Below are 17277 nucleotides of genomic sequence, written 5' to 3'. Positions count from 1 at the left end.
AGCAACTAGGCCATGATGTCAGGCTGTCAGAGTGTATACACTCAGGCATAAATTGGTGAGTATATTATAATCAATGACCGAGTATTTATTTTAGCCTTGCAGTTTTTTTATGAGCTGAAAGTTTTGTGGACAATCTATTATGTTCATAATAACTTGCATATTCATAAAAGCTAAGATAGGAGTTTCATTAGTATTGAATCTTACCAGAAATTTTAATACATGTGTATAAAAATTGAGATTTCACCGTTCAAACAGGTCATGTAGAATGTATACAAATATTATAAAATATTCTAAATCAGATTAGGATGTGAAGTAAGCGAACTAAGAGTCAGTAGATGATAACTTAGGAGCAGGTAAGAAATCGTAGCAATACACGGGTATCTATATTTCTTATATCTCATGAGGCATGGATTAGCTCACGATGGCCCCTGCAAAGCTGGCAGAAGCATGACATTTCCACCTACGCGAAGTCTTCCTTGACCAGCTCACTCGGCCCCTGCTAATTACATTTCCACCCCTCCAAAACCACAAAACCACACACCACCCCACCCCAACCTGCTCTCTCTGCGCACCTGGGAAGCGGAGGAAAAATCTCGCATTCGCATAAAACAAAGCAGCGGCCGAAAAAAAATGGAGGCATGAGCTGCGCCTCCTCCCCGTCCCACGCCGATCCCCCGCAAACCCTAGCCCCGACCTGACCGCCGGCGGGCTCGCCGGCCGGAGAGGGAGTCGCCCCCCACCTCCCACCCCAACATCTGCAGCGGTCGGGGGGAGCGGGCGGCGGGCGAGATGCCGTCGCACGGGGATCTGGACCGGCAGATCGCGCAGCTGCGCGACTGCAAGTACCTGCCCGAGGCGGAGGTCAAGGCGCTCTGCGAGCAGGCCAAAGCCATCCTCATGGAGGAGTGGAACGTGCAGCCGGTCCGCTGCCCCGTCACCGTCTGCGGCGACATCCACGGCCAGTTCTACGACCTCATCGAGCTCTTCCGCATCGGCGGCGACGCGCCCGACACCAACTACCTCTTCATGGGCGACTACGTCGGTGCGTGGCTACGCGTCCCTACCCTAACTTCCTCACACGCGGCTGCCCCTGCTCCTCTTGCTCGCGCGCTCAGACCTGCCGATGCTTGATTCGGCGGATCTGTCATCTGCGGGGATTGGTGCGGCCGAAGTAGGGGATTTTTAGATCCTGCGAAAAACCTGAACAGTTTATTGGCTCTTGTGCGGCCGGCCGGCCGGATTGTTGGAAGAATTTGGCTCTCAGGAAATTAGGGAACATCTTTACTGCTTACGTAGGCTATTGGAGTTCTTTGTGTTTCGACTTGTGGAGGCCAATGCCCTGTGCTGCTTGTATGTCACTTTTTTGGCGGTCTAGCGTGCTAGGATCTTGTCGACGCCCTGCCTTTTCTGTTCCTTTAGCTGTTGAGAAGACAATAGTTCCCATTTACCGGCATTTGGATTCCTGCTCCAGCAGTTTCGTAAGATATGTGAGTGTGCTCAACTGTTAGTCTGTCGTTTCCGGGCTGATCTTTATTATGTGCAAGACAAGAAAAAACTGTCACCTGATTCTCTTGGCAATTTAGATACGCTGATGCCATACGCAATGTCGTTTATTTGAATGCTTGAAAGAAAATTTGTATTTTTCTGGGTCAAGGAAATGGATAATTTAGTCTGTTTTCATTTCCATGTATAGTTTACCTAGCATATCTGTCATGTTTGTTAAATTGATTGTGCGGCTCTTTACTGCAGATCGTGGCTACTACTCAGTGGAAACGGTTTCTCTGTTAGTGGCTTTGAAAGTCCGGTACAGAGATAGAATTACGATACTTAGAGGAAATCATGAGAGCAGACAAATCACTCAAGTGTGAGTCTACATCTCCTAGTAGTATTTGGATTTTGTATTGCAACTCTTAATTGCTACTTCCTGCTTTCATTAGTACCAATGCAGTAGCTACAAGTGATATAGATGGTTCTTATTTTTTTTCCAGAATATCTGATACTATCTTGCCATCTCACTCCCGAGTCCCGAAGTAACATGTCTAAAATAGTAAATCTTTAATTCGGAACTGGATTATTCCACATAAAGCACATGTTATTGTAGATAAAGACTTTACCAACACTTGTTTGATAAGTTGCCTTCTGTATGCTGGACTATTGGTAGCAAAAATGTGTTGATTTGGTTTGGTGAATTATAATGCTATTGTTGTGTCATTATGCTTGGCATTGTGAACTATTTGTTTACAGGAAGACATCCAGCTAGATATGTGGCCACCTTATTGCCATGAATTTTGTGCCCTAGGAACACACTGATGTACTTAATGCCCTCATTGTGATTTTCCTTATAGTCACCCATGGAGTTACTGCTGTTACTATTGGTCATTGAAATGAACTTCACTTACACATGCCAAATCATAATTGCATGGCACATGCACATGCTGCACCTGTACACTGTTTCTTTTACAATTTATTCTGTGAATTTTGTAGTGATGCATGTAATGGAACCGCATAGTTCTTGAGCTTGACTATTTTGTACAGGTATGGCTTCTATGATGAATGCTTAAGAAAATATGGAAATGCAAATGTATGGAAGTACTTTACAGACTTGTTCGATTATTTGCCTCTCACAGCTCTTATAGAAAATCAGGTAGGCACCTCAATTTGTTATGATTGATGCTGTTATAGGCTTGCTAATATATGCGTGAAATATGAAAAACATCCATATTGCAGGTCTTCTGTCTTCATGGTGGCCTCTCTCCATCATTGGATACATTGGATAACATTCGTTCTCTTGATCGCATACAAGAGGTAGGCAACAGTGTACCTCTTTCACTATGGACTAGGTTTTCTTCTTTTCCATGTCCAGTATCATCATTTTTCTTGTATAGTTGTATGCTGTAAATAATTGTGATATTTGGATAATAGTATATTTATGTATTGTTGGCTATGCACACATAATAGATCAGCCACTGGTCAAACTTTTTGGTTGTTCATGTGCAGAACTGTAGAGCCTTAGTTTAGGTACAAACATGGTGCCATAACCATAATATTCAGTTAACTAGATAGATGTTGGCACAGCTAACTGTTGTGTGGTATTTGACTATCTAAGATCATGTTGATACAAGTTGGAAACAACTTTTGATTTTGGAGGGTCATTTAGCATCCCTTAATATTTTGATGAAGTGGGCTTGTCTCAGGAGAGCTAAAGTAAAACAACTAAAAAGCTGCAAATTTAGGCATTTGCTTGAATCTTAAAAGCTCATATTGAAAAGCCAACATGCTCCAACACTTCAAAACCTTGAATTCTGTCACTTACTCAATTTGCCCTCGTATAACAAGGGATGTACCTTGATCTATACTCTGTGCTGTTACTGTTGATCCAGTGATTGAAATTTGAGTTCTGATTATCCTACATTAGTGGTGAACTAGATATGCTCCTTCTGATTGAAAACGAAAATATACTATTGTCTGACTAGTGATGAGTTAGATGTTTTGAATAGATATGTGGTATACCCTTACTACTATGGCATAAGAATTATAATCGTTGGGCTATTCCTTTGATATGACTTCTCCTCAGAGGTTCCTATCTGTTTTCTGTATGTTGCTTAGTCTAGTACTTCCTCCGTTCCAAATCTAGACATAGCATATATCTAAGTGCATAGCAAAATCTATGAATCTAAAAAAGCCAAAACGACCTATAATTTGGGACAGAGTATAGTTAAGGGGTAGGGGTACTTTGTTTACTTTACCATGGATGCTACTATTGAGCCCGAGCTCATTGCTATTAGTAAAGTGGCCAATTATTGCTCATTTTTTGGATGAAGTCACTCTCTGTGCAATTATGTTTGCTTGTTAATTATCATCTGGCGGCATGTATATACTTATTTGTGGAACATTTACATGTGGTATTGAGCTATTTTAAGAAGATGCCCTGAATCTCCAGTACTTCTACTACAGGGTGTTCCTCATTAGAGACCTTTTTTTTTAGGTCACCATAATTTGTTATGTGGATCATTATGCATGATAACAAAAGTTGAGCCGATAGTACCCCTTACCTTGACTAGGAAACGATGCCTGATGGTGATGGATCTTTAATTGATAACTTTCTAATTTTTACACGGTGTAGATTACCTGTGTTATACATCTTATATTTTTTATGGTGATGGGTCTTTAATGAATGACTTTCTAATTTTTACATGGAGTAGATTAACTGTGTTGTACATCTTATATTTTTTTTATCCTCAGCTAATTAACATATTCTGAAAAATGCATGCAGGTTCCTCATGAAGGACCCATGTGTGATCTTTTGTGGTCCGACCCAGATGACAGATGTGGTTGGGGAATTTCACCAAGAGGAGCAGGTTACACATTTGGGCAAGACATTGCACAGCAGTTCAACCATACAAATGGTCTCTCTCTCATCTCAAGGGCCCATCAACTTGTAATGGAAGGATACAATTGGGCACAGGTGGGTCTTCAGAATGCAGTATTGCATTTTCAATTTGTTTATCTGCTCACAGTTAATGAAACTGTATTGATTTCCCCCAAAAGCATATTATATTTTGAATGTACTATTTGCAATTCTTCTCTTGCAACTTGCAGTTACAATATAGTCATGCGCTCATGCTAGATTCCCTTCTTATACAACTTACCCCATGCAAAGATATACAAATACATGCAACTAAGTACACTTCAATGTATTCTATTGTAAAACCGATGTAGTGAGTAAAAGCTTTGTTGTAAGCATGGCCCTAGGCACCCTTGTGGGTATTGATGTTACATTCATGGTTGCACACTGCTGATCATGTATCTTTAGTGTGCTTCCTTTTGAATGTTCCCCCATATATTATCCCACTGGAAGCTTGAATAGTTACTGTTATAATTCATGCAGGATAAGAATGTCGTCACAGTCTTCAGTGCACCGAACTATTGTTACCGCTGTGGTAACATGGCTGCAATTCTTGAAATCGGTGAGAACATGGACCAGAACTTCCTCCAATTCGACCCTGCGCCTCGGCAAATTGAGCCGGACACGACTCGCAAGACCCCAGACTACTTTTTGTAATTGTGGTGACCTTAACTTACCGGTGTTGATGCTCCTCTCTTCCGCAGTGTCAGGGTCTGTAGATCTTCTGTCCTTAGATACGGGTTCTGTGAGCCCGAGCTGTATGTCTCCCAATTCTTTTGTTTGGAGATTTTTTGCTGCTTCTCAATCTTTATACAAGATATTAAAGGTTAAATGCCAGTGGATATTTTTTCTTTTTCTGTTGTACTTCAACTTTGTATTATTTGTAGACAGTGAAGGGAAGTTGCAGTAGAATCACCCCTCGTTTGTTTTTCGTTTTGGTCTAAAACATGTGGTCAGAATCATCATATCATCTGCCTGGCTGAATAAATTCTGTCCGGATGGGGAGGTGCTTTTGGTTTGGGTTTGCATCATTCGCGTCTGATGTGCCCGCCTGCTTTATAATGTTTGTTGGCGTCTTGTAATGAGCATATCCTGATTATTCTTCAGATGGCGCAAGCTTCGTAGACCGTTTTACAATGTGTTTCGGTTCATGTTTGACGTGTTTTGCTGTTTGAGATGGGTGATGGAACATCTGGGCATGGCATTTTACAGGCACAATTTCACAGGGTGAACATAACCAGGACAAGCATTGTGTTATCTCAAACTCTCAATTGCATAGCAGTTGTATTTTGTCAGGTAAATCGGAGCACAGCAAAACATACGCCTGAACCAAAATGTTTGCCCTTGCACCGTTTCTGTTGGTTAGCAGTTCAACACAGTACACTCAGTTCCAGCGTTAAAACATGTCCTGGCTTTACAACATGCGGCAATGCCACTCTACTCGTCTGGGCATACTGCCCATCTAAGCTACAATCTTCAGCCTTGAACGATCAGGCCTCATACCATGTCAGCGAGCTTGCAATCAACAGCCTGCTTGGCAAGTCCCCCGGGCAAGGTGCAATGTACGTCAGCTTCTTCCTGGAATGAAGAACATTAGTTCCAGGCGAACCTGGATATTATAAACCTGCATACTAACACGCTGGTTTTCCCAGGCATACCTTTGGATGTCCACATCTGTGACATGGATGAATCCGGCAACATTGCTGCAATAAATCATGTTGTAGATGTTAGCAAACGGGTAGATGCAACTTGCGATGAGAAAAAGATACTCCAATTCTGCAGATCTGGACATCAATTTTTTTAATTGTATTGGTTGAATCAAACAGTACCATGGGGAAATACAGCCACAAGGAAATAATTCGAAACCCATGTGACTTACCGAATATCGACATACCAAAAGAAACATAATCATTAGGCCTGCCACTGGGTATCCATACCCTCTCCCCAAATCCACACCCACTTCAAATGGGGAGAGTATGGTTAGAAAATTAATGGGGAGGGTAGGGTATGAGGAAGGTACAATTAATCAATTGGATATGTATATATATGTAGTACAAAGTTAATTATCCATTGGATATGGGTGGGATTGGGGAGGATAAGGAGTGGATAATAATTGTATGGATTTGGGTGTGAACAAGAGTGGGTTTGCCCATACCCTACCCAGTGGCAGGCCTAACAATCATCCTTGCTATCACTGTCTAAAGCATGACAACACATTCCTATAGAAATTTATAACCACTGACCGAGCCGCTAGAAAAATGAAAGTTTTCTGCATGACATAAACTTTATAAAACTTTGACCTATCTCTTCTCTATTCAAGTACAATTTACTGCTTGCGAAACTCAAAAACTATGCAGTTCTAATCTTGTAACATAAGCAAGGATAACTGTCACCAGGAACATATGGTTAGGTTAGGGCCATAACTGGGAATAGCTTGATGCAAAAGATGTACAAATAAGCACAAAAGCTATGAGTGCAAATCAGTCTGAAGAAAAGCAAAATAAACAGAGTATTTAAAAATGTGATAGAATAACCAACTGTAAATAAGTCCCAAGGCTCAATTACCTACATCATGTATTTTCATTTTCCTAAGGCTGCTGTACAGCTATGCTCTACAAATAATGTAGCTTCTGTGATATATCTCTAGTATGAGTCTCTTCTGCATTAAACCTTACTGGCCCTATAGCCTGTAATATAAGCAATGGGTACAATATTATTACCTAGAAATTATTTCATCAGGTTCCTTAGCATAAGAAATAGCAAGCACTGTATGGATCATATCCGTGCTGATGTTGACAGCAACAAGCCGAGTAGGATCTGCCACAGGCTCTGCACCAATAGGCAATGCTGAACGAGGAGCTTGATGGCCACCACCAATTCTGTACACTGAGACATCACTGAAATTGACAATGTTTGAATGTGGCGCCAGATCATTTGCAATCCCATAAAAGTATTCCTGCAAGAGCTCATTAGGACTTAGCTTTAACAACTCAGAGCATGACATAATGTTGATATAGTGAATAATTACCCCACAAATGTTGCAAGGATTACATGTAAATTATTGAAAAAAAGGAGAAAGAGGCAAAGAGAGTGACAGTGTACAATAATGCAGCTATATTTCAAGTTTTCATTAGATACCTTTAACATTAGGTACCAACAAAATTCGATGGCATTATTGGCAAATTCTACTTCAAGAAAATAAAGCTTACCTTGATTCGGAAGCTTCTTGTTTTTTGGCGATATTTTGAATTTCTGAGGACAACACCCTCTGATTTCTGAAGTTTTACAACATCAATGTTGGGCTTGCTTTGAACTGCATCCTTTAACATCTTCCAGAGTTTCTCCTGAAAGCCATGAGATAGATCAGATAATTCTGATAAGCTGCTTCATATATGATAATTTCATTTATCCATGACTCAACATTCAAAATAAAATGACGAACAGGTACAGTTCCGTAGAGCACTAAATTTGACAAGATTAAATCACAATGTAATAATAGTTTCAATTGCTACTGACATGCGATTCTGCACATTTGGTGTTATGTGCCTGTATGCACATTTCTTCAAATCTTTCTGAGTGCCAGTTGGCACATACAGAACATTCTTTTGAATGACTTATCTAGAATTATCAGAAATGTCCCTGGAAATCACATAACTTCAGTATGCGCACTATATGCGCAACCGGAGCATACTAGTGTGGATGATCTGTTTATAGAAAGCATGCTACCAGGGAGTACTGCTAGCAGACTGTGTTTTGTTTCAACTTGAGATCGATCACGTCTTAATGCTGCAAAACATTTACCGTTTTGTTACTCGATGGGATCTCCATTATTTCACAAACACTATAAAGGACACCTTATTTTCTTTTAGAACAATTAACATGATACCTTGATAATAGCACAGTACTACAACAAAATGTTTGCCTGCCTAGGATGCGTAGTAACACTATACTTAGCTACAAACTGAACAGTTAATATTATCATCAAATCGAATATTATGATAGTGCGGTTGTCAGCCAATGCGAAATGAAACAAGGATGATTTTATGAAAAGTACTGCTCATGTTGGAAAAACACTTTGCATGAACAAGTCAATGCATCACTTGCCTGTCCCAGTACCAGCACTACATTGGCCTTGAAAGTTTCAATTGCATTTAGAAGTAACTGCAGAGCAAAAATAAAGAATCACCACATGATGCATATAAATTAGCCACCAGCAAGCATTGTGAAAATTACCAGTCATTTGAAACCAACTACTCACCTCGTACCCAAGGCCTTCAACCCACCCCATGGTATTGATAACCATTCCTGCTGCCCTAGATTCAGCATTGCCAGAGAATTGTCTCTCCAATGTTTTAGCTAGCTCTTTCATAAAAACTTTGTAGACATCCGGATTGATACTATTTGTAACACAAGCAACAGATGAGGTGGCAACGCAGTAGAAAGAAATATATTATATACAGAAAGCACTCAGTAGTGAGTAAGAACTGCCAAAGAATACACCGGAGAGTTACCTTGGAGTTGGGTGGCCATAGAAGTAAACTAGTGGCATCTCCAAGGGAATCCCATCAACTATATCGATAGGTTTCTCAATTGGGGTAGCAGAAATACATCCAGGGATCGTTATAGACCCCTGGCCGATATCTAAATCCACATATGTAGGCTTCCAGCCCAATTTTGCAGCCCAGCTAAGGAGCATTCTGCAGAGGGTACTTTTTCCAGAATCTGTTGGTCCCACAACAATCACTCTAGGTCCCTAAACCACATAGGGTAAGAAAATTTCAGTGATTTAGTCCAGGGAAATGAAGATATATATAAGTAAAAGATCCCAATCAAGAACAAAAGTTTGTTATGTTTATGTAAACCATATTATGCTCACATTCATGTTCATGTTCAATCTATGCTAATATTCTAGGGCCATCATCACCCTGTTAGGTTAATCACAAGTTGCTCGTACGGAATTATATAGGCCAATGTTGCGATCTGTTTTTTATTGTCACAAAGAATAATGCATGATTACATTGTAGTCTGTCTTTTGAACATCATGTCAGGAACACATAAGAAAACATCACATACGCTTTTCAACAAAAAACTACAGAATTACTGAAGGCGATGTTATGCCAAGTTTCAAGTACTTTTACAATCACTTTTCATCTCTAGGGAAAACTGGCATGCTTTCTAACTAGTTGTTTTATAAGACAATACTCTGCATCTCCTACAGATAATGAACAAAATCGCAAAACTGGCACGCTTTCTAACTAGTTGTTTTATAAGACAATACTCTGCATCTCCTACAGATTCTCAATAATGCAACAATCCCTACAATTGTATCATGATGAGACACCAGCTAAATTGAAACAGGAGCACTCACCTGCGAGGCCTCCAAATCACCCCCCTGTGCTGCAGCAGCCCTTGCCCTTGCCCGTCGCGCATCAAGAATGGCGTGTGTGTTGACGTAAATCACCATTGGTGTCTACAGCATCAAGCAACAGAATCGTCAGACCAGGAACCCTCATTTCACCCTAAATTTACACAGAAATTAGGACCAGGAGGAGAAACCGAGCCCCACGGCGCACCTCCACGGAAGGATACTCGCTCTCGGTGGGCCCGTCCAGCTCCAACGTCGCGCCGTGCCAACTGAAGATCTAATCGGTAGAACAGAAACGGCGAATCAAGTCAAGCAAGCAGCACCGACAATGCCGGCAGAAGGCAGCAGCGCGTGCCAGGTGGTGGTTCCTTTTGCTGGGGAAGGGGTGGTGGAGAGAGGCGGCGTGGTGCTTACGGCGATCTTGGAGCGGGGAGGAATAGAGACCCAGCCCTCGGGGGGCAGCTCGGTGCCGAAGATCTCCGCCGTGCCGGCGACGAGGCGCACGCGGAGGGACGCGTCGGGGGGCACCTCCACGCGCAGCTCCTCCCGCGGTTCCAGCTTGGACTGCCGCGGCGGCGGTGCGGCGGCGGCCCCCGCGGCTGCCGTGGCCGCCATGGAGAAGGGTTTGCAAGAGTCGACGGCGAGGGTTTGGGCGTAGCCGAGACCAGCGACTCCGAGTGGAGAACGAAGGGTTGCTGTGGAGGCAAAAAATTCCACATGAATAATTTTGTGACCTTTTTACGAAATAATTTTGTGAAGAATTTATTCATGATTGAATAGTAAATTTTTTTAGTTTTTTTATTATAACAATACATTTTATTATAACAATACAAAAAGGTGCACCGAAGCTCATAGAATTACAAGGGAGGAAATTGCAAGTGTATTGAACACTATTATGAATTTTCTTCAAAAATACACCTATGCTTTAGTCAATGCGCTCGTTGTTTTGTTGAACAGACGGGTTCATATTCTCTATATGCCTATGTCAATTTATGTGTTTGATTTGATATACGTGTAGAGAAAAGTTTGCTCACTATGAAATAATTAATGTGAGTGAAATAATTAAATTACATTTCTGAGCCAAGATTTGAAAGTAAGATAAGTAATTTAAGAGTACTGGATCTGAATGAACTAGCCCTGATCATGCACTTCACTCTTGCAATGTAAAAGTATGTAGTTAAGATTTTACTCAATTTGTTTCTGCTGAATAAGTCTAAATAAGCTCCTTAGTGAAAAAAATGTGCCTGATTTGTGGTTGTGTGGGGACAGGGCGGCTGAACGCATTGGCAAGTACTCCCTCCATCCCAAAATACTAATTATTTTGGATTTTTTGGATACATGAATTGTACTATATATCTAGATATACGCTATACGCTATGTTTAGATACATATGTTTAGATACATATATAGTTTTTTCTGTATACTCCCTTCGTTCCAATTTTTTTTTTGAGAGTCCAAGCATCTCAAGTTTGACCAAATTTATGTAATAAAGTACTAACATTCATGATACCACCAAATAAGTAATATTAGTTTCTTCATTAAATATATTTTCATAGCATATTTATTCGGTGCCATAAACCTTTGTGATCCTCTCTATAATTTTGATCAAACATAAAATAGTTTGGCTCTCCAAGAAAGTTAGGATGGTTTACAATTTGGAACGGATCGAGTACTTAAAAAAGTAAAATGAATATTAATTTGGAACATATATATATATATATATTGCTTAGTACTCGAAAATGAGTTTTTCTTATATATGAAATATGTGTATCTGGAAAAGATATCTAGTTAACAAAACTAACCTTAGACGCACCCCTTCATAAATTCAGTAGATGCATGCGACTTTTCTATAACCCTCAATGCTCATAGGCTTATGAAGGTTGAACCCGCAACGAACAAACAAAGAATAGAAATGGAACAACTGAGCCACACGTGATGCATCCCACGTAATAGACAGACATGAGAGAGATGAGAGTGAGGAGAAAATGAGGCACCGATTAAGAGCTGTGTGCCTGTGTTATGGACCGAGAAAATGAGGTACACTCTGTGGAAAATAATTGAAACGTGATCTTTAAGGTCGCGTGTGCTTTCATTATATAGTTCAAGTTCATAGAGTCATAATCCTAATCATAATTACATAATTTAAAGGAGACCTACTCAGAGTAGAATGTGCTAGTCCTTAGAGCCTATTTGGTATTACCCATTTGATTCTGATTCTCTATAGGAGCTTATTCTTTGAGAGAAGTGATTCTGTGGCTGAAAGTGATTCTCTAGCATCATAAACTCTTAAAATTAGGATGGAGAATTACTTCATAGAATTAGGAGAAACTACTTTTTTCAGCTCCTAGATTCTTAGTTTATTTCAGAGAATTACTTCACAGAATCAGCAGGGAATCAATTCTCTTTAAAAATCTATTTGGCGGAGCTCCTGCTAGATTCAGCAGAGAATCAGCTCTAGGAGTTTGCCAAACACGACCTAATACAACTCATACTTTAACTAACACATCTAGGATCGAAAAGATGCATTACTGAAGGAGGAAGCATATTGAATCCATTGGAGGGCCGGCCAAATGCAAGAAGTTCTGCTTCGTCTATATCAGTGATGTTGCAACGAACCTGTACAGAGGAGAGCTTCACCTGGCCATGCTCGTCTCAACGACAGCCACTGCCTGTTGAGGGCCTAAAAAGCCGCGTCAACATTGATCTTGAGGTGGAATCCATGTCAGGTTTGCTTGGGCCTTTCTTGCGCGCCGCTTTGGAGATTCTCCCGTCCCCTAGCATTTTCGAATTGACAATGCCACTTGCGGGGGGCGAAGCTAGCCATCAACGGCTTCGGGATCAGCATCAGCTCCATTATCATAATGGGATCAAGCTTGTAGATGAACATATACAACTGGTTTGGTTACAGTTGCTAATTTTTTAGCAACTGTGATATTAAATGTTTAGATACTAATTAGGAGTATTAAACGTAGACTATTTACAAAATCCATTACGTAAGTGGAGGCTAAACAGCGAGACGAATCTATTAAACCTATTTAGTTCATGATTTGACAATGTGTTGCTAAAGTAAACATTTGCTAATGATAGATTAATTAGGCTTAATAGATCCGTCTCGCCGTTTAGCCTCCACTTATGTAATGGATTTTGTAGATAGTCTACGCTTAATACTTCTAATTAGTATCTAAACATTCGATATGACACGTGCTAAAAATAAGCAAAGGGAACCAAACGCCCCCATAGGATTTCATCGGGTCAGCTCACCCCGATAAAGGGCCTAGCTCCACCCTTGGCCACTTGCTGAGCCTGAGTTGCAGTATTAAGACTACTGTGGAGCATCGCCGGTTGACTGACTCGGTTGGTCTCGGCTCTCCGGCCAGTACGCGGTTATGCCGGGTACGTACTAATTTGGGCTGTATGCGCTCGCATTTCTCAGCTCCTGACGCAGTCTCAAGCTTGAACACCGTTCGTACTAGACGCTCTGGTCTCGTCTTCTCGTACGCTTCTTCTCTGAGAAATGCATTGTCACTTCGTCAACCGCGGAGCCAGATCGATCTATGGCCACTGGCTGCCCTGCCCCCAACCGAGGGCCAAGGCACAGCTGCTGCTCAGTGTAAAAAAAAGAAAAAAAAACAAGAAGAGAGGCACAGCTGCTTGCACCTGCCGGCTGCCGCCCGGCGGGGGCGTCGACGAACTACCGAGATGACCGCGCCGTCTAGGTACGGAGGAAAGGAAGCCCACCTAGCGTCCGCTTTCTCAAGTGGGCCTTCCAATTTGCAGCCTTGAAGCTTCTTCCAATTTGCGAACTTTTTTTATTTTTACATTTTTTTTACGATTTTGCAGAAATAAATAGTGGAATAAAAAATTTGCAAAAATAGATCTATACCGCCAAACCAAACGGCGGTAGCATCTTATCACCGGTTGAAACGGCGGTTAACGACGGTAAGTCTCTTACCGCCCCCTCTGGCAGGCCGCCCACGGGTTCCAATGACGCGGGTTTCAAGGAGTTTTCATCGTTTCATCTAGCGGTAAGGGCGTCCCGTCAGTTCAAAGGGCGGAAGCTAGCCTTACCGCCGGATGAGCCGGCAGGGCCCCCCTTATATAAACGGTGCGTGGCCGCCCCCAGGCTCCCCTCCACGCCAGAGCAGACCGAGCGAGCCAGGAAGGGAGGGAGGGAGACCGAAGGAAGGGAGGGAGAGGAGGAGGGAGGGAGTGAGGGAAATGAAGGAAGGAAGGAAGGAAGGAAGGAAGGAAGGAAGGGAGAGAGAGGGAGGGAGGGAGGGAGGAGGAGAGGGGAGATTGAAGTTTCGGTCGTCGCTTCATTTCAGGTATTTTTTTTTAAATCTCGTAGTTTAGTTAATGTAGATAGTGTATGTAACGACCCTTGTTAAATCAGCTGAGTTAATCTTAATCCGAGTCCCTAATCCCGCTGAGTCAGCTCTTCCCGAGCAGGAGCGCTCAACTCTAGTTCCCGGTCCTGACCCCTGAAAACCCAACCAGAACCGCCGGTTCCTTCTAAGTCCCAACATCAGTGTTCCTTTCCATCTTGAGCAGAGGAGAAACCGAGACTGACGGGTGGACCCACAAATCTTTTCCTCGGATCTCCCGAGGCAGACGCGCCCGAGCAGCATGCGCCCGCTTCAGAGCTTCTCCGCCGCGTGGCGTGATCTCTCCGACGCCCGCCGCTTCGCCCAGTCGCCGGTCGCGATAGGATGGATTCCCGCGCCCTCCTGGAATCCCTCTGCAACCCTTTCTGCATCGCCTTGTCTCGCTCGCGCCCTCGCCGGCCGCGCCATGGTGCCCCGTCGCCGCCGTGGCAGTGTTTTGCCGCTGCTGCGTCAGACCGCCTCGCGAACCGCGCCCATCATCATCTTGCCGGATCCCCGGCTGCAAGCCCCGATGCCTTCCGGCTTTTCCGCCTCTCCACAGTCGCGCCACCCACGGACTCGCTCCGCGACGATTCCTCCATCGCCAACCCCGACTCCGGCCGCGACAGCTCCTTTTCCGCCTTGCCAGAACTGTGCCCCGGCAAGCCGCTGTTTCGCGCTCGCCCGCGCAGCCGCAACTCGCCCTGTCTTTTCACCTGTTGCAACCTCTCTTGTAGCGTCGTTCTCCCTGTCACACCAATCAAATCCGCCGCTCGACAACGCCGCCTCCGCCAAATCTCAACCCCGGCAAAACCGTGCCTGTGCCGCCTTGTCTCCAGTGCCCAATGGCCGAAGATGCTATCTCCGAAGTTCTGTTCCGCCGCCTATCGCCGCTCAATCGCCGCCATGGCAGCGCACTCCATCCTTTCCTTCCGGTCTTCGCGCTACTGCAACTCTCTCTCTTCGGCGCAGCTATAAAAGGAAGGCCAGAGTCCCACCGGAGTTCCTTCGCCATTGCTGTTTTCGCCCTCCCTACTCTGAGCACACTTGAGCAATCCCACTGAAACTCTTGAGAGTTCCCCTTCTCCGCTCAGACCCGCTTCTCCCCAATCCACCCAGCCGTCTGCTCCTCCGTGCTGTGCTAGAGCTTCCTTGTTGCCCACAAGAAGCTCCGCCACCGTCGGAGCATTGTCCAACCTCGCCGCCGCCCAAGCCTTAGTGCTTAAGACCTTCCGCCCAAGTCTGCTTTTTCCCGACCCCAAAGCTTCACCTATAACCCTGAAGGTAAGCTGCCGACCCCTTTCCGGCTTGCCCAACCCCTTTTTCCGTCTCGCCCGACCCTATCTGTTTCGCCCGACCCCTTTTTCCGTCTCGCCCGACCCTGTCTGTTCCGCCGACCCTTATCCGCCTGGCCCGAGGACTCGGCTGTATCTGTTTCCTTGACCCGAGTGTATCTGTGTAAAAGATCGGGATTTCTCTGCGTTAAGTCTGAGGACCCCGAACACAGTTATCCCTTAAAGTTTAAGGGTCAGATCACAAGTTTATTCCCATTCGACCCTTTTGTCCTGTTCTCCACCAACTAAAGTGAACTTCCCCCACTTTTTCTGTAGCTTTGCTACAGGTATCCGAGCTTTAACTGCAAGTGTTGTTAAAATAACCGTCTAAACACTAACTCCTGCATTGCATTCGTGTAGAGTTGCATCTCGCTGATGGCGTCTACGAGCTACACCTGGCACCCGAAGACGGAGCTGTAGCTGAGCTGCCAGTTCCAGAAGCCGAAGCAGCCCCCGCTGAAGAACAGTTTTCCTCCCCTCCGCTTGAAGGCAAGCCCCGGAGCATGAACCCATCTTTCCAAACTTACACATGCCTTACTTCTCATGTTTGTGCATTTACGTATAGGAGTTGTTTGCAACCTTAGATGCATGACATAGTTCCCTTGATCTGAACACAAGTTTGTTGGGTCGAGTAGTTGCTATGCTTAAATCGGAATCGGTAAAAGTCGAGTGGTCACTCGCGAGTTATAGGAGTCGGTTGTTTTCCTTCTGTTACAACTATAAGGACGATGGACGGGGCAAGATTTTGGTTAACTCTTTTGGTGGTCGGCTGATCGTCCCGTCTGTTTACTGAATCTGTTAAGGCCCGACAGTGGTGGTGTTCGTGATCAAGTGTTTGAAAGTACTAACCTCATACTCAGTATGGGATGGGGAAGCCTAGTACCTGATTGAACCTAGACGTGAGCGGTTGCCCCACTGTCCTTGGAACGAAGTTCCCCTGCGGCCGCACGTGGTGGCAAGTGTGGTTACAGAACGGCAGAGGCCGGGTCTGTGGAACCTTGCACCAAAGGAAGTGGGCTTGACACGGGTTAGGGAATTGATGGGGAAGGCCGACACAGGAAGCGACCCTCGGTGGTGCGCGGATGTCGTGAGGTTAGGTTCACCATGCATGGTTAAAGAACTCGAATCGATTCGTCTGCCTCCCACAGTTTGAGACTGATTGATCATAATGCTACACTGAGTAATGAAGGAATCTGATGATGACATGGTTTTGATGATGAGCTTATATGCATAAAGTTGGATCTATGTTTGCTTAGAGTAAGTTGCAAATGTAGACTGGTTAATGAACTTAGAATTTGAGCTAAAACTTGAAAATAAGGATCTACATAGTGCTTTTGGCAAACAAACCCCTCAGCCAAAGAGCCTTGCATGTCTAGAAGTGGTGGAGTAGTTGTTCCCACCGGTCGGTTAAGTCTTGTTGAGCTTAGAAGCTCAGCCTTGTTTGTGGCTTCTCTTTTCAGGTGAAGTTGCAGCTTCTGAGCTTGCTGCTGGCTCTTGGCCGCCCCAACTCCCTCCGGGTTGGACGGTCGAGTGGGATCCCTCCTCGGACGGCGAGGAAAGGGACCTTTGATGTCCTGGCTAGCCTCACCAGGGACATCCGACCCCGACGAGTAGCTTCCGCTTTGTTTTATCTTCTGTTGTTTTCTTCAGAATTTGTAAAACTCTGATTTATAACCGAGTGTGCAACAACTTGTTAATCTAGTAGTGGACCTGTTTTATTCTCTGGAACCACTCACCTTCGTGTGGGTTATGCTAACTCGGTCCTGTCAAGTGGTTAAATTGGAAGAAATCCGACGGCACCTCGAGTTA

General features: G+C 43.9%; 2 protein-coding genes across 2 annotated transcripts; one reads left to right on the top strand and one right to left on the bottom strand.

Moving 5' to 3' along the window:
* The first annotated feature begins 566 nt into the window (after positions 1-566).
* Positions 567-5433, top strand: LOC101759356 (serine/threonine-protein phosphatase PP2A-1 catalytic subunit). The gene is made up of 6 exons (XM_004951379.3): positions 567-1042; positions 1750-1864; positions 2536-2644; positions 2728-2805; positions 4274-4465; positions 4889-5433. The coding sequence occupies exons 1-6, from the start codon at positions 790-792 to the stop codon at positions 5060-5062; spliced, it is 921 nt and encodes a 306-aa protein (XP_004951436.1). The 5' UTR covers positions 567-789; the 3' UTR covers positions 5063-5433.
* A 224-nt stretch (positions 5434-5657) lies between these two features.
* LOC101758957 (protein CLP1 homolog) lies at positions 5658-10467 on the bottom strand. The gene is made up of 10 exons (XM_004951378.3): positions 10185-10467; positions 9979-10047; positions 9774-9875; positions 8917-9158; positions 8664-8802; positions 8510-8566; positions 7615-7749; positions 7126-7361; positions 6064-6108; positions 5658-5983 (listed from the first exon to the last, which is right to left on the bottom strand). Exons 1-10 carry the CDS (start codon positions 10383-10385, stop codon positions 5896-5898), a joined length of 1314 nt encoding a protein of 437 aa, XP_004951435.1. The 5' UTR covers positions 10386-10467; the 3' UTR covers positions 5658-5895.
* Between the last annotated feature and the right edge of the window lie 6810 nt (positions 10468-17277).

Source organism: Setaria italica, chromosome I (genome assembly GCF_000263155.2).
Source record: "Setaria italica strain Yugu1 chromosome I, Setaria_italica_v2.0, whole genome shotgun sequence".
Taxonomy (NCBI): Eukaryota; Viridiplantae; Streptophyta; class Magnoliopsida; order Poales; family Poaceae; genus Setaria; species Setaria italica.
This window is presented reverse-complemented; position numbering and strand designations above follow the sequence as displayed.